This window comes from Gouania willdenowi, chromosome 1 (assembly GCF_900634775.1).
Source record: "Gouania willdenowi chromosome 1, fGouWil2.1, whole genome shotgun sequence".
NCBI lineage: Eukaryota > Metazoa > Chordata > Actinopteri > Blenniiformes > Gobiesocidae > Gouania > Gouania willdenowi.
Window position 1 is genome coordinate 7,656,863 of NC_041044.1, and position 20,445 is coordinate 7,677,307.

Below are 20,445 nucleotides of genomic sequence, written 5' to 3' on the forward strand. Positions count from 1 at the left end.
ATATAATTTCAAAAAAAGCAAAGGGTATGTTGGTATCGCTGTCTTAAACTACTTCCAGAGATACGTATAAAGGGAGTGGAGTCGTGTTAAATTGAACAAAGCCTATTTCTTTATTTTCTGTTTAATTGTTTATCACAGAGCAAGTCGAACCCATGAACAGGAAGTAGCAAGCCCAGGAACCAGAAAGGTATTTATTTTAAAATAGTAAAGGTTGTTAACTTTGTTTGATCTGTAGAAAGTAATATAATTTAGGAAAATTCACAAAATAAAGATAAAATCATGATTAAACGATTGTGATAAAACCTAATTAATTAAACTCTGTGCGTTTGAAGCCCACCTGTCTGTGACAGCGGCCATCGGGACCCTCACTGGGTGACCTGGACCAGTGGCGGTCATGAGGATGCCTGTGGGAGTAGTCGTGGCGATCTGGTCCATAGCGTTCCTTGTCCATGGAGCTGTGATGGTGATGATGGTGGTGATGGTGGTGACGTCGATCCTTGGTCCGGCCGCGATCCCGCTCACGTTCCTTAGGTGGAAGGTCGCCTGATTGCGTGGTGGTGCTGAGGTCTGTGCCCAATCCTAGCAAGGACATGTGTCAGTGTACAAGAATAACTACCAAAATAACCAATAACATAATAACCAATATTAACCACCTTTTCACATATAAAAGTTATTAGTTAGTTTGCTAGATAAATACAACTTCTTTATCAGCTGCAAAAAACCCTGACAAACTACCAAGAGCTCTACACCAATAACCAGTTTGCTTGTGCCACCATTGTTATTGTTACACCTTATTAGGAGGCCAAGCCTGCGGGGCCTGGGGACCGTGTATGTGCTATTTCAACACTGCAAATGACACGTTGGCCTGTGTCCTGACGCTCACTCCAAGCCCGTCATCCTTCGTGACGTACTTCCATGGGCTCTACAAAACATGGGGGCCAAGTAGCACGGGAATCCATCCTTGGCCCCCTTTCATAACTGCTTGCAGTTCTTCTTTGCATTTGTAATTAGTAATTAAGTGGGGTATGTTCATGGTACAAGTACTTTTTTGTACCAAGGTACAGCTCTAATGAGGTTTAGCATTAGAACAGGTTATAAAAGACTATGAATGCGCAAATGTTGAATTGTTGAGTTACTTTAAAACTAGAGATCCTTGATATTTGCTTTTTGTCAATATCCCATATGATATTACAATATTGACCAACACTAATCATCAAATTTTCCTGTTTTCACAATAACACCATTAACAAGAGTATTCCGAGAGAGCAAACTTCCGCCAAGCTGCAAATCTCCTCTTTGCCAGATATTGTCAGTTATCTGATCATGGTACAATGATCATTCACACTTTAAAGGCTTGTAAGAAATTTCTATCTCCATGCCAAACTATACAGTAGGTCCAAATGTATGGGCGCCCTTATTTTTTTCAAAAAATTGCAATGAAATGTACCATCCAGCTCCAATGTGGATGAAATTCAGTGGAGTATAGACATAGTCAAAATGGATTGGTAAATATATACTTTAATGAAATGTCGCCAATGATGAGAGACAGGGATTTTTTAATTATTTTTTAAACTGATCCAGAATCAGTATATTGATTAGGATACCCTCCAAAGTTCAATGGAATTTTCCATTACGTGAGGTCTGTCTATGGTTAAAGTTTGGTCAAAATCTGGTAAAGCTGCAGTTTGCAATTTTTTTTGGCATCATTTGGTCAAAAATTCACAATCATCTTTGAGCATATTGTAATCCAAAGTGTTCTGAGTGGACAGTGACTCTATTCTCCTTCTCCTGGCCCTGTAAATGAAGTTTCTAGATCCAGGAGCGTGACACTCCTGGAATCTGGATGTCAGCCAATCAGAGATTTTCCTACAAACACGTGTGCTCCATGAGCTGTTTTGGGCATTTCTATTGGCTGTTCGACTGAAGTCAGGCGTGTTCAGGGACCATTGGTAGTAAACGTGCAATTGCAGACGTTCCAGCAAAGTCCCCATAACAGTGTAAGGCACACCAAAACAGTTGTACGCAAATCAAGCAAAAAAAGGCAGACTGAGGTGGAGAAGCAACAGAATATAGTCAAAATCACTGAGGAGGAATGAACTGCTTTAACTTTGCATCCTCCATGACCTCCATGACTGAGCAGGGTCAGCCACACACACACTGGCTTCAGAGGGAGAGCAAGAACACACGAGATAAATTGCGGGTAAACCTAAGAGAAGCTTATTCAAGGTGAATGAATTTTAAAGTGATGGTTATCAGTCTGCTCAGAGCAGATGGGATCACTCTGTGAGCTCTCTGGTGGGGACGAGCCGACGGCAGCAGCCACTGGTTAGGGCAGTAACAACAGAGTGATACATGCATTCATGTCATAGTCTCTAAAATACCACAAAAATCTTCACTAACACAAGATAACTTCCCTACCTATGTCACTCGCCTCTATTGAGAAAAAAGTCGCTAAAAGCGTTCACAAAATATACCGGTAAGGGAGGTTGAGTTTCGGTTTGAGTTTCAAAACGGAGCGGAGAGAGGATTATACAAACTGCAGCTTTAAGTACTTTTGATCCTGCTAATAGGAAAATTAACAAAATATGAATAAATTCCAGTAAAAATATAACTTATATTGCAGAGGTAACAAATAAAACAACAGAGAAACAAAAACAACAGCATATATCGGTTTTTCAAGCTGATACCGACGTATAGCGATGTTACATTTTTATAGCAAATAATGTCACTCATATGTTATTAAAACTACTAAGACATTTTAGCTTTCTGAAAGAACCTTAATCATTTCCGTCTTACAATTGGTAACAGTATAATGAAAAAGTGCTACAAGCATTCACGGGTACTTTTCTGAGAGAGTGTCTCACCCGTGTCTGCATCAGTATATCTGGTCAGGGAGCGCTGCGAGGTGCGGTGGCTTCTGTCCCTGTGCCTCCGACCACCTCCATGTCTGCTCTCCTCTGACACCACCCTCTCCAGAGAGTAGTCGTCAAGTCTCACGCTGCGACCTGAGCGCCCGTGGACCAGGCTTGAGGTGGAACGACGCATTGGACTGGTGTCAGTGATGGTCTATTAAAACAAAGGCCCCGAAGCAAGAAGTTGGATGCAAAGAGAAGGGAAAGGAAACAAGAAGGAAGAGAAAGGAAGGGACAACAGTGAGGAAAGAAGAAACTGTACGACTAATTTGACTGTAATTAGGTAGTGTGTGTGTGGATTGTGGTTTAACATGCAGGTCTGATTATTTAGTTTTTCTATTATGAATACTTAGGGTGCTTTCACACCGGTTTAGTCCCGGACTCGATTCGAATGGGCGGAGGATAATTTTAACACCTTGGTTTGGCTCGGTTTGCGTTCAGAGCACAACTTCTGATCCGTTCCAAACAGCCTCTGGTGCAGTTGCATGAGCTAACCATTTGAGGAGGCCATTACGAGAGTAGAAACTTCTCTTGGCAGAAAAACAGAAACCCAAAGAAGAGGCGCTCAACAATAGGTCAAAGCAAGCGCAAGAAACTTTTGCCTTTTCCTGTTCTTTCACAACATTCAACAATGGAGCAGCAACAAGCTGCCTTGCTTTTGGTGGTTTTAAAGCCCAGTTTTGCGTCATCGCCAGTTCTACTGATCACCCACAATACCGTGCGCTCTGTCATTGCAATACTTCCTGTGTTTGATCTGCTCCGAGAGCGGCTGTGTTTGCAGCATTCTTAATCGCTCGAGGCTTTGATTGGAAACACTCTGAAACCATTGCTCTAGAATTCACCTATTTTTTCCGCTCTCGACTTTGTTTGCGTGTTCACACCGCCCGAACGAGGAGGACTATGTGAGCAAACAAGTTCTAGAGCGTTTTAACCGCTCTAGGATCCGTTGGCGTGAATGCACCCTTAGGAGTGTTTGTCTCAACACTCTAAAAACATCTGACCCATACTAGTATTTTGGTGGAAATCATTGAAAGCAGATGACACATACTAACTCCTTGCATCATCATTGTATCAAACTTGTTCCTCAAGGACAAGAACAAGCAAAAATCATCACAGCACGTGACAGAAAGAGAAAAGAGGCCGAGCAGGAATGAGAGGACTACAAACCATGCCTTACATGCACAGAGCTCACCATTCCACCTCATTTACATCCCACTCCCGTCAGACAAAAACGAAACCCTTTAACCTTTAAATGTGATATATTGAGTTATCTCTTTGTTAAAAAAATCATCTCCAGGTTTAAAACAGATGGATGCTCGTAAGTAGGAAGACTTGGGACTTTTCTGTATGGTGTTAAAGGCACATTTTAAAATACTAAACATGGGCTAAATACTGTAGAATTTTCCTTCATAAACAAGGAATACTTCAATTTTTTGTATTTGTTGTCCAGTATTTTGTCTTTTAAGTATGTAAAGCCTAAAAAGCTAATAATATTAATAATAAAAATGAATCAATAGTTTAGACAAATATCATAATGAAAAAAAAAAACACCACAGTAAACAACAGCAACATAAAAAAGAAGAATACAGAGGCAGGATACAATGAAAAGTTTGCCAATGGTTTCATTTTAATTTTGTTTCGATTTAATTTAATCAAATTTCATGACAAAATCAAAAAATATGAATCAAATAAAGTTTTTCTTTTACTCCTTCTCAAATGTAAAACAATACTTTTAATGCATATGAGCACACAATAGTTCATCAAGCAGCAAAACTAAAACAATTATCAATGTCTATAAAGGTATAAGTTAGGCATGTCCTGATGGGATCAGCTGTGTTAGAACGTCCTGTGATGTAAGTGAATTCCCACCTTTTAATGAGCAGTAAATGAGAGCGATGTGAAACACTGGGAGCAGTGCAGCCACCTTACTCACTTAATTTCTATATTTATCAAATTTTCAGATGCTGCAGCGACACTTTCAAAAAAGAGGCTTTAGTCAAATGTAGCGACTTTTTCTGGTGTTATCGGAAAGTCTTGGAGGTGAAAGCACGTATTCTTCTCAACAAGCAACAGATGTGCCTGAAGTTGAATGGCTGTGAACAACAGTTTGCACATTTACAGGCTACAATTGGATCGTGAAAAAACAGGTGACCAGATACCTAAAAAAAAAAAAAAAAAAAACTAGCACTGATTGGCAGCCCACTGCTACCCCTCGAGGAAAATGTGGAAAATGCAGAGAAGAAATTCACTACGGTGATGAATAAAGGTTAAATTCTAAATACAGATCTAATTGGGAACAAAAAAAGGAGATTAGGACATCCTTAGTAAATCTATATTGAGTGTGTAATTAGTGTTACGTTGCTCTCGTACTGTCCTGATGGGTTTTTTTTATAGCCTTTTTCTAGATGTCATTCTATGTATACATTTCTGCTCTACAAAACACATTTCCCTATAATGGGACAATAGACTATTATCTCATCTTGTCTTTTGAGAGGATTCCCTGTCTGACATGCTGAACAGGTTCTGTGTATGAAAGGTGATGAAAAGGGGAACAAACTATAAAAAATAAATGTAAAGCTCTTCATCTTTCAGTAATTAGAAATCCTTTGTTTTGCATGTATACTGAATAAGTCAGACAAAGTTTTATTGTACATTTTTGTGTAATAACGATAAAGGTTCACTCAAAGGGTCCTGTACTACAAAGCTGCATTTCCTCTTATCTCGCTAACTTCCAGGATTTATTCGGTGTGTCCTGTACTACGATGGTAGATAACTATTCAGGACCAGGTTATGAAGTGGATAAGATCTGAGCGAGACCACCGACTTCCAGGCCACTCCAGCCAGCACTCCCCCCAGGAACGAGGCACCCTGATCATTCATTCTTTTATCCATTCATACATACAGTACGCTATAGTGACGCTGACAGCATCAGCACTGATATACTACAGTGAAACAATGCGCTCTCATCCCAGTGTGTGTGTGATAAATTGAGGTGTACTACTTGAATAGAAACACGTCTGTGCATCCGTTTATCATCCCATGCATTAACAGTATCAGCAGCTTCCTGCCTGTGTTCTTTTTTCCTGCAGTAGCAGTGTTGTTTTTGGTCTGAATTATGGATTTTAATTCTTCATATTTTTAAAGCATTGTTCCTCAATTGTGACGTAAGTTGCTCTACACAGTTTCTCCCTGATTGTGATTGGTCTGATGCTGCAATCGCCACCCACTTCACAAGAGCGCACACAGTTCACAGCAGCCTGGTTGAAATCAACTCCCTTAAGTTAGCAAGATTATATGTTGCTTTGTAGTTAAAAAAACTCAAGGATATACTGATCTGGCTTTGTAGTACAGGTCCCAAACATATACAAAATGACAACACAAGCACACAAAACTTTTGTTCTTTCTTGCGTTAATGCTCCGATTGGTCATTTTTCTAAATGCTGACATGAATGCTGATAATGTGGCCCTCAAAACAGACAAAAATGTGGCCCCTGCTTTGATAAAAGTTGCCCATCTTTGTTCTACAACATGCCGTGATCAAGTGTTGAAGGTTTAGGTTTGATTTTGTGTAATAGGCAACATGAAATAATACATTTTATTTTAATTCATGAGCCAAAGAAACTGAACCCAGCACTGGCTCTGTATCACATCCTGCCTGTTCTAATCTTCAACCCAACAACTGGCAGCCTTTGACTGAAGCAGAACTTTATTCTAGTACACATTTTCTTTTTATTTTCACTGGGCGATGTTGTCATATCATGCATGACTACAGACATGCCAGCGATCTGCAAAATCCTCTGTACAGGCCAACAGTCGCACATCAGGCAGCCCATGCTTTGGTCATACACTGTTGGTCTGGTCTGCAGTGATGCAACAGGCTCAAATGCACAGGTAATGCACGCAGTCAGCAGAGCACGCATGGAACTGCGCACAAGCACAAGTACTGACAAAGTTTAACAGCACAAATGATGCAAATTTGACAAGAAAATGAGGGAGAAAGAGTGATTGAAAGACCAAAGGAAGGGTGGATCTGAAAAAAGGATGTTTGGGCAGTTATATTTGATCATTTTTCAGGCTAAAGGCTAAAGGCTTGAATCCAGTGGTAATGTTGATTTACAATTAGTCAAAGTCTTTTGACTGAAATACAATGTTTTGGTCGACTAAATCTGTTTCAGATATAGAAATCATAGTTTTGTTTTTACAATTTGACAAAAATATAAACATATTTTGATATAGTTTTTCATTAACTTGTATGTTTTTTATTTAGTCATAGGCTGTGTTCGAAATGCCAAACTAATGTAGTACTCATACTAAGTCTGACGTCAAAATGAGTATGTAGTGTGTTCACAGTAGATAGTACGAAAAGATTGAGTACGCAAGAAATACCAGGATTTATGCTATATGGGGACACTTTTGAAGTATGCACGGTGGGCATACTAGTCATACTCAACTGTCCCATGATGCATTGTGAGCGGAATGGTCCTGGAACAAGCTTCAAGCTAAAAATCAATGGGAATGCTCACCATCCTAATCATAGTATGTAGTAGACAGTGTATACTCATTGAGTTTGTAGTGTGAAATTTCAAACACAACCATTGTCTAGTTATTGCCACTTAAAAAATGCAGTTGATGAAAATATGATAAAAATTAGCTGACAAAGTTTCCTCTGCTTGTAACTATAATACCAAAGTTATTATATTTATCCAATAAATAACACTCAATAACTAACATATTGTGAAACCAATGTTTAGTTTTTGTTCTGTACCACACAGATATCAACTGTAAACTGTCAAGCAAACATGCTCTACTTCAGTTCATCTTACATTGCAGCATATTTTTGAATATATGTGAAATAAAATGAGCCAATAGCTGAAAGGTTGTAGAATCTTGTCATTGGGAACATTTGGGAACACTGGCTAAGGTTCTCAGCTGTTAGCGTTGAGTTTGAATTCAGGCATTTCTGCATTAAGAAGAGTCCCTTTATTCTTACAATATCTAATGCCACATGAGCTAAGGGTACGTAACGTTGTCTTGTTCACTTTTAACCCCAGTTGTTGATTGTTTGGTGCCAATAAATACATTTATCCTACCACATGCTTTGGATTATTTCAGCATCAAGCCACTCGTACCATGGCAACCGCTAATGTCCTCAGTTATGGAGAAACAGTCTACGGAAAATCTATCAGCAATGCAAAAGCAGAATGAAAACTGACAAACGGAATGACAGAAGAATTGAGCGAGCGAGGGGAAAATTCACAGCAGTAGAGGGAGAGAGAGAGAGCGAAAGGGGGGAGGGGTACATACACTGAGGTTATTTCCACGATGCCCGTGTCTTCTCCGCTGTAGAGCAGGCAAACACAGAGATGTAACGTAGAGAGCACGCAAACGCACACACACACACACACACACACACACACACACACACACACACACACACACACACACACACACACACACACACACACACACACACACACACACACACACAGAGAAAAGGAATCAAAAAGGTAGAGAAAGGTAGAAGCACATAAACAGATTAAAGGAATATTACATTTGGGATAAGAAGAGAAATGGGAGGATCATGGGTCTGTTTTAAAATGCACTTTGGCTGAGTTTGATATCAATAAAGAAGCAGAGGAGGATGAAGAGGGAGGAAGACTATGAGGCAGATAGAGGGAACCAAACGGAGCGGAGAGGACGCAGTGACACAAAGAGTTTGGGCCGTGAAAAGGCCCTGAGGAGAGGCGAGAGAGGACAGAGGAGAATATTGGACGTATCCACACACACACACAACACACACACACACACACACTTTACACACTTACCGAACTGACTTGAGCTCTCTGTAAGGTAGAGCAGTGTTAGAGGACAGTAAGTAACAGTGCACATACACGCAGCAGATGGACACACACACACTCACCCAAACTAAACACATACAGCGTTTCCTACATGAAACTCAGTACATTACTGCACCAGGTTATCCAGTAAAAGCACACATTGTTATTTAGTAAAAAAAATATGAAATGCACAAGTGGTCATATCTTACAAGACATGACATGGTAAAAAAGAAAAAAATATAAATAATTGTGGCCACGAATGACGTGTGCATGAAATATAAATTCATGATCACGCACAAAATCAAGCAATCAATCAATGTTTATTCATAAAAAGCGGTTTTCATACAAATAAAATGCAGCTCAAAGTGCTTTTAAATAGTTTGAAAAACACCCACCCTGTACAAACTCCGCCCACCACACACAGACACACAAGTTAAAATAAGGACAATGGCACATGGCTCGGTACAGAGGATCTAGGTAAAGTCGTACCTCTGCCAGTAAAGCTACTGGGTTCTCAATATCCTGTTTACATGCCTCTCAGATCATTGTCCATCGTGTAGCTTTAGTCCCTCTACTGTCCAAGAATGATATTACATTATTAATTACTATTTAGTAAGGGTGTAAGACCAAATCAATTTGGCGATATATTGTGATATTTCACTGCGCAAATATTGTAATGATCCAAAAAAGGTCAAAATTGATTTTTGAATCACGTTTTTTAACGAAATTTCTTTTGCGCTAATTGCGCTAACATACGCATAGCACGTAAACGCCCTGTCACTAGGTGTCAGTGACCCACATCAGACCTTGTTAAACTACATCACTCCTTAATGCATTTTAGCTGGAAGTTTACTGCACTTTATTTTCATAAAACATATTGGGCACTTTTATAGATGTTTATAGATGGTTACTTAAAAAAAAAAAAAAAAAAAAATCAGTATCCTTTGTTAAAGCAAAAGTTAACCTGAATTCTTAACCAATCAGAGCAAAGGAATGACATTTGAATTGTCAGTATAGCTTCCAATCAAGTGAAGTGACATTATGATAAAAGTTTACCTTGTTTTAAATGCGATATGCAGTTTGGCAAAAACACGGAATTCACGTTCTGAAACTGAAATGTGACATGATGTTTTGGGACAATATCACGCATAAACAAGCTACTTTTCCCCAGAAATGTAAATGAGGCAAACAAATTTCATTAAGAATTTTGTTCAAAATATTCTTCCACGTAATCCGACACACTGCGTGGGATTTTGTGCAAAACAGGAGGGTGGTAGTATTTCACTGAAAATGAACTTGAAATTGGCTCCAAACCTCCTTATAACACTTTGTATTCCGTTGTTGTTTCACGTCTAATGTGGCAGTAATAAGTATAATGCTAAGAAATGTCCCGGTCTCCTCTTCTGTCAGAGAAATGGTCATGTGACTTGTATTGTGTATTGCGACACATTTCAATATCAAAACGTCTGAAATTCCTCCTCATGAGAGCGTAAAAACTTTTTAGCAATATTTGAGTTCTTTTTTTTTTTTAATTTGTGTGTTTCCATTACCAGTTTGTATTGCGCCATTTAGATTTTGCGCATTTCCAAAAGTAATAGAAACGCAGCTACTGTCCAGGGAGAGAAACTGACAAATTTGCCAATGCTGAGCATCAGATTATCAGAGCATGCAGAGTTTTAGCATAAAAATAATGCTACAGTCAGAGCTCAGATTTTCCTGGTTCATAAACAATCATAAACTCAGCATTCAAGCACTTTGTTGTCGAATCACAATAAAGACACTGATAAAGTAAAGAGATTCCCATTCATGTATATGCTTTTGGAGCCTTGGCTGCCATGATTTGCCATCCATCATGTGGTCATACCAGCCTGTCATTGCCTGATCTCATTAGATCTCTGAAGCTAAGCAGGTCTGGGCCTGGTGAGTAGTTGGATGGAAGACCACTGATAATTCCAGGGGCCACAGTGGGGAACAGTTGCTCCAGTGGCATTTGTCATTGTGTCCTTGGGCGAGACTAGGGCCGGGACAACGCGTCAATGTAATCGATGACGTAGACGCAAAAAATACGCTGACGCAAAATATGCTTGCCAATGCGTCGTCCGACCAAAACAAAGATGGAGGCACCAGAGAATAAAAAGTGGCTCCTCTGAGTTTCAAAACTGCAAGGCAGTGAAGGCACGCACTCATTCGTTCCCTGTAACCCTCGTATTTTATCCCGTTTATCCCGGGTGTGACCGGACAGCAGCGCGTCGACAGGACAAGGAGGAAACACCCACCGTGACATCAGCAGCGGCGGAGGCAGCAGCCACACACACACACTTTAAGGTAAAAGGAAAGATTATTTTTTTGTTGGAAACTCTGACTCTGAACGCATTATTTTGTACTTTTATATTCTTACTTGAACTTTATTTTGGAATTTTGAGTTGAAGAGCAATAAACATATATTGCAATGTTAAGGAATTCATTTTTTTTTTTTCATTTTAGATATGTAAATCAACATGTATAAATTACTTTTAGTCAATTAATGGGGAGATAATCGCACCGACAATCGCAACCGAATCGAGTCGAATCGAATCAAACTGGAAAAAATGAATCGTTAAACGATGCATCAAAAAATAATCGCTAGATTAATCGTTTAAAAAATAATCGTTTATTCCAGCCTTAGTAAGACACTTCACCTACATTGCCTAGTATGAATGTAGTGTGTGAGTGAGTGTTGGTGGTGGTCGGAGGGGTCGATGGCGCACTATGGCAGCCTCGCTTCCGTCAGTCTGCCCCAGAGCAGCTGTGGCTACAATAGTAGCTCACCACCACTAAGTGTGGAGTGAAAGAATAATGCCTTCATTCTGTAAAGTGCTTTGAGTGTCTATGATAAAGTGCTAGACAAAATCCAATGCATTGTTATTATCATCATGGAGGTGTAGGTAACTATGAGCTCTTCTACCTCAGAGACTCACTATTTAAAGACTGCATGTTCTTTCAAAGAGGTCAGATATTTCATTTATTGATCATCCTAAACCCGACGACCTAATGTTTAATATTCTGCATTTTGTATGTAGTCCAACATACAAAAATGAGAGAATCCACAGCGTATTGTTATTGTTTTTCTCTAAATAAACTGACTGTGCTTGGAACACGCCACATGTACTGTACTCACTACACTACACTTATATGTAAAATGTATAGCACAAAATAAATCCAACATACCAAAGTGAGAGCAGCATGACTTAATGCAATGAGATGTCAGTGTGGAGCTAAAAGAAATTGCTGGTATATGTGTGATATTGTCTCAAAACATGTCGGTAAGGGTTTAGCTCCTAATGTCATGTCATATTTTGTGCGAGAATCGACATTTCTGTGTCTTTGCCGGAATAACAATTAAATAGTTAAAAAAATTCTCTATATTGCCATTTCTAATTTGTATTGTAGCTTATGCTGCTGTCGGAGACGCTGGAAGAGCTTACTGATAGTCACACTTGAACCATTAAAGAAGGAACTTGTTTTCAACAGTTTACTCCAGTGGAGAGTGTTGAAAAAAAATGTTGTAGCAACTTTTAAAACAAGTATTTTAGCGCAAAATTAGCTTTAAAATGAAATAATATCCATATTTTTATATTACATTTGAGAAAATCTCTATGTATTGCAATATCAATAGATTGCCCAGCTCTGCTAGGACACAAGCATCAAGTGACACTAACTCTGGCAACAGTTCACAAAGGACAGACACACCAAGGATTATGTGGAAAAGAGGGGAAATAAAAGGAAAAGGGTAAGGAAAGATTTCTCATGCAGGTACGTCATCTATATATATATATATACATATATATATATATATATATATGTATATATATATATATATATGTATTTTATACATATCTAGGGCAATTTGTCAGCTTCCAGACCTCTATCTGCTGCAGGAGTGGAGGCTGAAAGTGAGGAATCGAGGGCTGGGGGGATGTTGGATGTTGGATGTTGGATGTGATGGAGGAAAAATGTGGGATGAGGAGACGGAGGAAGAGTGAATTTCAAGCCTTCCTTTACTCTACATCCTAAACAACAGAGAGCAAAGATTTATCTGAGTAAGATCATCTATCAAAGGCTTTGCTGAAGGTTTTCCTTTGTTGATCATAAACACTAATGAAGATAACAGTTGTTAATGACAAAAAGCTTTTAAATGAATAACAATTGAATGCAAGATAATTTGTAGATTTTGTGAAGCATAAACATAAAATAAACTGATAAATATGAATAGTTTAGGGGGGAATCTTTGACATTACATCAGTGTTTAAGCTTTAATGATTTACTGCAAAAAATACCATTAAAGACAAAGTTTGTCATTGAGTTTGTCTTGATTAATTACTGTAAATGTGGCAGATAAATAAAACTGGGTTTTTACTAATTCCAGCAAAATTATTTTTGTCTTCTTTTTGAAAAATGTTAAGATTTCATTTATTTAAACAACTGTTCCTTAGGAAATACACTTTGATCTCCTGACATATTTCGACCGAAAACTGCCAGTCTTCGCCAGAGGCGTCTGCTGATCGTTTCCTTTGATGTTTCCTTTGAAGTTTTCTTGATTTCTACATAGTAATTCCAGCAAAATAATTATCGTCTTCTTTTTGAATAATATGTTAAGGTTTCATTTTTTGTCAAAATGAATCTTGCTGGAATTACTGCACAAAAGTCAAGGAAAGTTCAAAGAAAACATCAAAGCGATCAGCAGACACCTCCTATGAAGACTGGCGGTTGTTAGTCAAAATATCTCAGTAGATCAAAGTGTATTTCCAAAGGAACAGTTGTCTGAATAAATGAAACCTTAACATATATGTAGTTTTATAATTGAAATACATAGTTTAAAACTGTTGTAGCAATTTCTGGATATGTATAATAACAGGACATATTATGAGGCCGGTGTCAAATTACAAGCATTGACAAAGCTTCAGAAAATCTGATTTGGTTTTCTGCGTTTAGGATGCAAGAGGAAACTTTTCAAAATTCACTTCCACTCTTGTCACAGCAAGCAGGCGTCAAAACAGAGAATGATAAGGGCGACAGTGAGGATGAGGATGAGGGTGGGATGAAGGTGCTCACTTGGTTGTCTGCAGAGAGGCGGGGCATGGAGAGGGTCCGCCCATGCCCATCCATTGGATGATAGGGCTCAGTGTCGGAGTACCCGTCCCGCCCCATCTCCCTCATCTCTACCGTCTGTAAAAGACAATGAGAGGAGGGGGCGTGACCGCTGTATGCTGAGGGGGGGTGTGGGGGCGGGGTCTGAATAATGGCATCCATTTAACAAAGTGAAGATAGTATTTTCTCCAATGAGTGTGGAATTAATCTGTGTTCTGAATAAAAAAATTGAAAATCAGGCTAAAAATGTTCACATTTGTCAAACACAAGGCCCGGTGACCAAACCCGGCCCTTCAAAGCATCCGATCTCTCAAATAATTGAGCTGTAAATTGTTATTGAAAGAACTTTACATTTTTCCAAAAAAACTTTCTCAAATTATTCCACAAAATCTCTCCAAATTAAATAAAAAATGGTCCAAAAAATCGAAGGACATTTAAGTATCTGTTACTTATTGCTTAGATATTGTTGATGCCTTTCATACTTTATGTCTAATTTATAACTGGAAGTGTAAACTTGGGCACATTAATGGGGAAATTGTTCGTTTTCCCGTCTAAAACGTCTGGTCCACTTGTAATCAAACTGGTCCGTATTGGCCCTTGAACTAAAAGGAGTTTGACACCCCTGGATTACATTATTGTTATATTCACGTTTTTAAATCTATCATTAAATTGATCTTACCTGAAAACACTGCAATATTTGACCAAAGGGAACTATATACAGAAATCTACCTCAACTTTGTCAGGATTTAAAAACTGCTGAGTCATGTTGTGTTGTCGTCATGGGGCTGAATAGAGAGAGATGAGGCATTGGGTGGAGTTGGGACATTTAAACAGACAAACTACCATAAAGGGGCAGTGAGGACGAAACGTTGCACAAGCTGTACGTAACAAAAAACAGCAACACATCCATTAGTGAAGGCACTGAGTTAAGAATTGGAGGAACAGAGAGAGACAGAAAAACCAGGAACAGAAGAGGGTAAACGTGTCTGCAGAGCTAAACGATGAAGAAAAAGACGTGTACTTTGTTTTTACGTTAAAGTAGCAAAGTCATTGCTCAAAAAAAAGCACAGGTGTAGGGAGATAGTAAAACCCGGAAACATCCGAAAACAATTCAGAGACATAGGCTACCGGAGACAGAGTAAATACGTCCCCGTACTACATACACAGGCTGTAATATCACCAAGTTTATCATTGTACCGGTTGTTAGAGCTACGATCTTTACCAGGGAGAAAATATTTATTCCTGGTTATTGTTTTATGGAGTTTAATAGGGTTTTATTTACCGGCGATTAGTTCCTACTGCATATTTACAAGTTTATAAATATGATTTGATTATTGTGCATAGTTCATGTTGTGAAATATATGTAAGCTACATCTGAATAAGGTAACATTTTAAATAATAATAATAATTAGAAAATAAATAAATAATAAAAACACAAATGGTTTCCATGCGTTTCCGAGCAGTACCAGTAGATGGAGAGAGTTTGGTACAGAATTTAATTTACATGGAAAATTGAAATACTTAGGCTTCTGTTAATTTCACTATTTTCAAATTATATATTTTATAAGGATGCATCATTTTTACTCGACATGAATTGCCAAATTCAAGTATTTTTAGGAAACCCTAATAAGTACATTGATTATACAAATAATAGATAATATTAATTACAGAATTTTACTGTGTTGGACTAAGAGGCAGCCATTCACCACTACCACCACCACAAAATGTAATGACATTTAATTTAACCTTCTTTATTCAGTGATATCAAAGGTTTGAACCATTGATTGCACAATGTTTAATACAAAAATAAAAAACAAAGCTAAAAATGTTTCTTGATTTGGGTCATGGCTCTTATCAGATGCACTAACAGGTCCCAAAGCTGACCAAATGGTTGATAAATATCACATCAAGAGACAGGATTTTTTCCGCTATTTGCAAGTGAGAGATTATGTTCAAACGAAAACTTCATTACTTTCGGACCAATCTGTTTCTGACTTTGAAAAGCAAATATTCTTACCCAAGTTTAAAACCTCTATTAAGTCATCTTATAACATACTTAAAGAGTATTCAAACACTAACATTTCCCATTTGCGAGGGCTGTGGGAGAAAGAATTGGGGATGGAAATTAGTAATGAGGATTGGGACGATGTATGGAGTAATGCTAACTCCCTAAGTGTCTGTAATCGAGTAAAAGCTCTACAATTTAAAATTTTACATCGTGTTCATATCGCTCCCTCCCTACGTCATAAATTTAATTCTGACCTTTCTCCGTTATGCCCCAAATGTAAGATTGAAGTGGGCACTCTTACACATTGTTATTGGGTCTGTACAAAAATACAATATTTTTGGTATGTTGTAAAATGTGAACTAGGGAAAATATTTTCACTTTCTGTTACTACAGAGTGTAATCCATTGACCATGTTACTTGGAATATCTGATGTCACTATCACTGGAAAATATGAAAGGAGACTTTATAGAATGCTTACATTTTGTGCGAGGAAATGTGTCCTTCTGAACTGGATTTTGGATAAAGCGCCATGCAAAGATCAGTGGCATCGGACAGTACTGGAATACGTGTCTCTGGACTACTTAACCTGCAAATTACATGGTAAAGATGATGTGTTTCACAAAATCTGGGACCCTTTTATGTCGTACATTGGTATGGATATTTCCACCCTTTTTTATAGAGGTGCTGTGTGAACCTCTAAGACAACCCCTACAGTATGTTTAACTGCATCTTTCTCTTCTCTGCGTTCGACTATCCCACCTGTCTAAACTGAGCCGGAATGTTTTTTTTTTTTTTTTTTTTGTTAGTTTGTTCTCTGTTTGATCTGCTTTAGTTTTTGCTGTTCTATTATATCTTGTGTTTTTGAAAGCAAAAATCCAATAAACATAGTTTGAGAAACAGGTCCCAAAGCATGACCACATGAAACAACAATTAATGAAATTGAAGTCAGAACATGGTGATGTTTCTCACGCAGAGTTGATCACATTCAAACCCTCTCTTCTCACATGTCACGGATTCAAGAATTCAAAGTGCGTCACCACGACGATTATGTGAATGTTTGGCCATCGTCTCACCTGGGGGTTGTGACGGTTGTCCTGGAGTTCGTCGGGGTAGGGCCGGTCCGGGCTCCAGTTTCCAGTCTTTTGGAACATTTCTTGGGCTTTGGCCGTAACCCATGACTGGCTCTCAGTCATCTCACCCTTAGGAGGTCTGGCACACGCACGCACGCACGCACGCACGCACGCACACACACACACACACACACACACACACACACACACACACACACACACACACACACACACACACACACACACACACACACACACACACAAATCCCAAATTTAATGTTGGAATTAGGTTTGTCGACTTTATTTTATCCCCTGACTAAAAGGAGACCAACACTAAAACTACACTGAAAGTATATTGAAAGTGAAAAGAGCCAATCAGAAGTCATCTCTGGTAACACTGATGACTAGACTAGGAATAAAAAGTTATCACGTCTAAATCTAAAAGTAAATTAGGGTTCAGGGATCTTGACTGAGTAAATTACAGATGATACACACCCAACCAAATTTAAGAATGAATCCATACAGTTAAATGAACATTCTCCTGAAATCACTTTGCATTTGGAATAACTTACTTTTGAGCATTATTATTAGTGATAAAATGTGATAAAATCACTTTTCTATGTGTCAGCTCATCTTTGTCATTTGGATAAAAAGCACATTGTTATCTGTGCTGTCACATCAAAGAATATGAATCGCTGGGAATATTCCAACTGGGTTAATGCCAACTACTTTTTTTGTCCCAATGTAAACAATATTGTCCCAATTTTACAAATAAATGTCTCTCCAAGCATATCACATGAAAAGGATGTTGTGGGTGTCTCATTTTCATAGCAAGGAGAGAGCTACTCACATGCAGTTGACATTGTCGGTCTGGGTGCTTGGGAGGCCGTTCTGGCCCTGGCCCACTTGCCCATCTGTGCCCCCTCCTTCAGAGGGTGGCTCCATACGCTGAAACATTAATGGCGTTCGGTTCTGTGTGAGATACATGACATGGCCTGCAGGCTTGCATCAGGCACACTTAGGGGGGCAGACACAGACACAGGATGCACTCGCAGCATGCACCCACACAGGGGCGCCATCAGCAAGCACATAGCTGTGGGTATCCAAGGTAAAGACCCCTGAAAGACCACAGATCTGAAGTCGGCTTGTACCCTGAACAACTCACGAAATTGTGAAGAATGTCGGAAATCCAATCGTTTATTTGTTCAAAGGCACAAAGCTGAACTCTGATCTGTGTCAGAGGGAAGTTCTACCTCTGGAAATTCAGGTAAAGATTGCTCATAAATGACAGATATTGACCATTAGAATCAGTGAACACAATAACAAACAGACAAAATACTCAAAATCTCTTTATGGCAATCCTTGTGCTCCACCAGCCAAGACTTTTTGAGTAACTTCATGCTACGGTTTTTTAAGCAAACATCCAACCCTGAACCAAAAGCATCTTTTGTTTCCTTCAGGCAGGTCAGAGGTCAAGCAGTTTTCCTCCTGAGGGAATATAATATGTGATAGATCATATACAATCCAGTCCTCTCAGGAGTGGTGAAAAATGGTGATATTTGTCCTTTGCAGCCTGGAAGCTAAAGGCAGAAAGCTCAATGAGTGCAACCCACTTCAGAAACAAACACATGTCATTAAATAAACCTTTGCCATGAGCTTGTCTTTAAGACTTGTGGAAATGGTGTAAAAGCTATCCAAATGGCTATTCTACTAAAATTGAAATGGTATTGGTAATAAAGTTTGCCTCCCATCACATTCCCGTGAAACCAGACACAAATAATAGAAAACAAAAAATACGTTAAGTAAAACATAGCAATACTTGTGGGTTTAATGTTTCATTTAAGTCCAAGGCTGAAGGGGGAAAAGGCCAAATGTTTGTCTCTAAAATGTGGTTTTGCACTCACTCAAGCCAGGAATGCATCCAGACAATTCATGGTACAAAAGCAAGATATTTCGTGTTGAACAGAACTGTAAAAATGCTGGACTAGTACTTTATCTAAACACAGATGCTACGTTCCGCCAGATGACAAGTTGTCCTTTAACCTTTATGTCAATTTATTTAAAAATGCTGACCTTAGCTTTTTAGATTTTAGCTAAACCAAGCTTACTACAACTGGAATTGACCATTTCTTCACATTTTATGTAAGTCATTAAATATTTTACATAATAACTCCAATTATTTGAGTGACTTTGAGCTAGGGATCGCTAGCACAACTTAAAGCCTCCTCTGATCTAAAGCCAATGCTTTGCAAATCTATTACATTTTCTCAACAGGTATAATATATTCTATGAACACATAATGTATATATTATTTTACATTATGCATCTGTAAATATAAATGGATCTATGACTTGTAACAGCTGCGAGCAGTTTGGGATGGGGGGGGTAAATAAAAGGAAACTGCACAATGCCACAATAACTGTGTAGAGTTACAGAGTTTGGAAAGACGAGGAGGAAGTGAAACACTGACAAATTAACTAATTTTTTGTAACCTTTTTTTTTTTAGCCAAGATGGTGACAGTGAGATTAGAATCTCCTCCTTAGGAGAGTTCTGGAAGCAGGTCGGTTTAAGGGACTTGCTCAATTTTTCTATCAGTGACAGTCCACAGTAGATTTGAACTAGCAACCGTTGGGTTAAAAGCCCACTTCCTTAAGTATTAGGCCGATCTGCCATTTTAGAATGTACACAGACATGCTTCTGTAATTGTAAACGACCATAATAACATGTCCAGCAACATGCACATTTTACATGTGCAAATTAACACTGAGAGTGAGTGATTTTATCAGCCATTTACAGTTTAACTTTACCAGTCGTGTTCTTAGACCTCCATGGTCTAATCTTTGAGACATCTGAACCATTTACTAATCAAAGCCAGTGGATGGCTAACAGCACCAGGCAGAGAATCTGTTAGCCCAGCACTGGAATGCTGTGTTGCTCATTGGGAGCTCAGCGGTCCACATGGGGAACCAGTAAGCGAATGGGGGACCTTTTGGGTTTTACTGCTGCATCGAAGCCTACACCACAATAATGTCAACAATGTCTATCTGCAGAGCCGCACAAACGATCAACAAAGCGGTGAAATGCTGCTGGGTACTAACGGTATCAAGACTCTGATATCACGACCAACATGGCTGGTGGAACAGTGTAGAGTTTATGTGTGGAACACGCAAAAGTAAATTGGGATCTTTGGTTAACAAATATCCATAAAGATTTTAATGAGTAACTAAACTCCCTGGTTTTTGCTGACATGCCACTAGGAAGGAAATTCAAAAATTGATTATGGGCGGGGCTCCTGGAGCAGTTAAGACACGCCCAGGTAGTCTATACTATAAAATCTCCAAAGAAAAATCTATGCTATGCTAACTAGCTACTCAATACTCACTATACCGCTTTATTCACAATCCTACTCACCACTCAGTGAGAGTCCACAGGTGATAGATTTTTGTAATAGTTGGGTTTCAACCCATGGAGTGCAGTCACTCTAACATTT

At 38.8% G+C, this 20,445-nt stretch overlaps 1 protein-coding gene and 1 pseudogene across 31 annotated transcripts in view; one reads left to right on the forward strand and one right to left on the reverse strand.

Moving 5' to 3' along the window:
• Positions 1-20,445, reverse strand: part of cacna1ab (calcium channel, voltage-dependent, P/Q type, alpha 1A subunit, b) — a 191,650-nt gene that overhangs the window by 8,333 nt on the left and 162,872 nt on the right. For 13 of the 31 annotated variants that reach the window (XM_028446613.1, XM_028446647.1, XM_028446622.1 and 10 more), the window contains 7 exons: positions 17,805-17,926; positions 16,958-17,093; positions 13,841-13,954; positions 8,738-8,755; positions 8,217-8,252; positions 2,865-3,066; positions 338-579 (listed from right to left, as the gene is read on the reverse strand). In XM_028446613.1, coding sequence (XP_028302414.1) covers positions 338-579; positions 2,865-3,066; positions 8,217-8,252; positions 8,738-8,755; positions 13,841-13,954; positions 16,958-17,093; positions 17,805-17,926 — 870 coding nt within the window. The remainder of the gene's footprint in view (positions 1-337; positions 580-2,864; positions 3,067-8,216; positions 8,253-8,737; positions 8,756-13,840; positions 13,955-16,957; positions 17,094-17,804; positions 17,927-20,445) is intronic. The other 18 variants (XM_028446764.1, XM_028446747.1, XM_028446780.1 and 15 more) reach the window with 8 other exon arrangements.
• Positions 10,600-10,717, forward strand: LOC114472737 (uncharacterized; annotated as a pseudogene).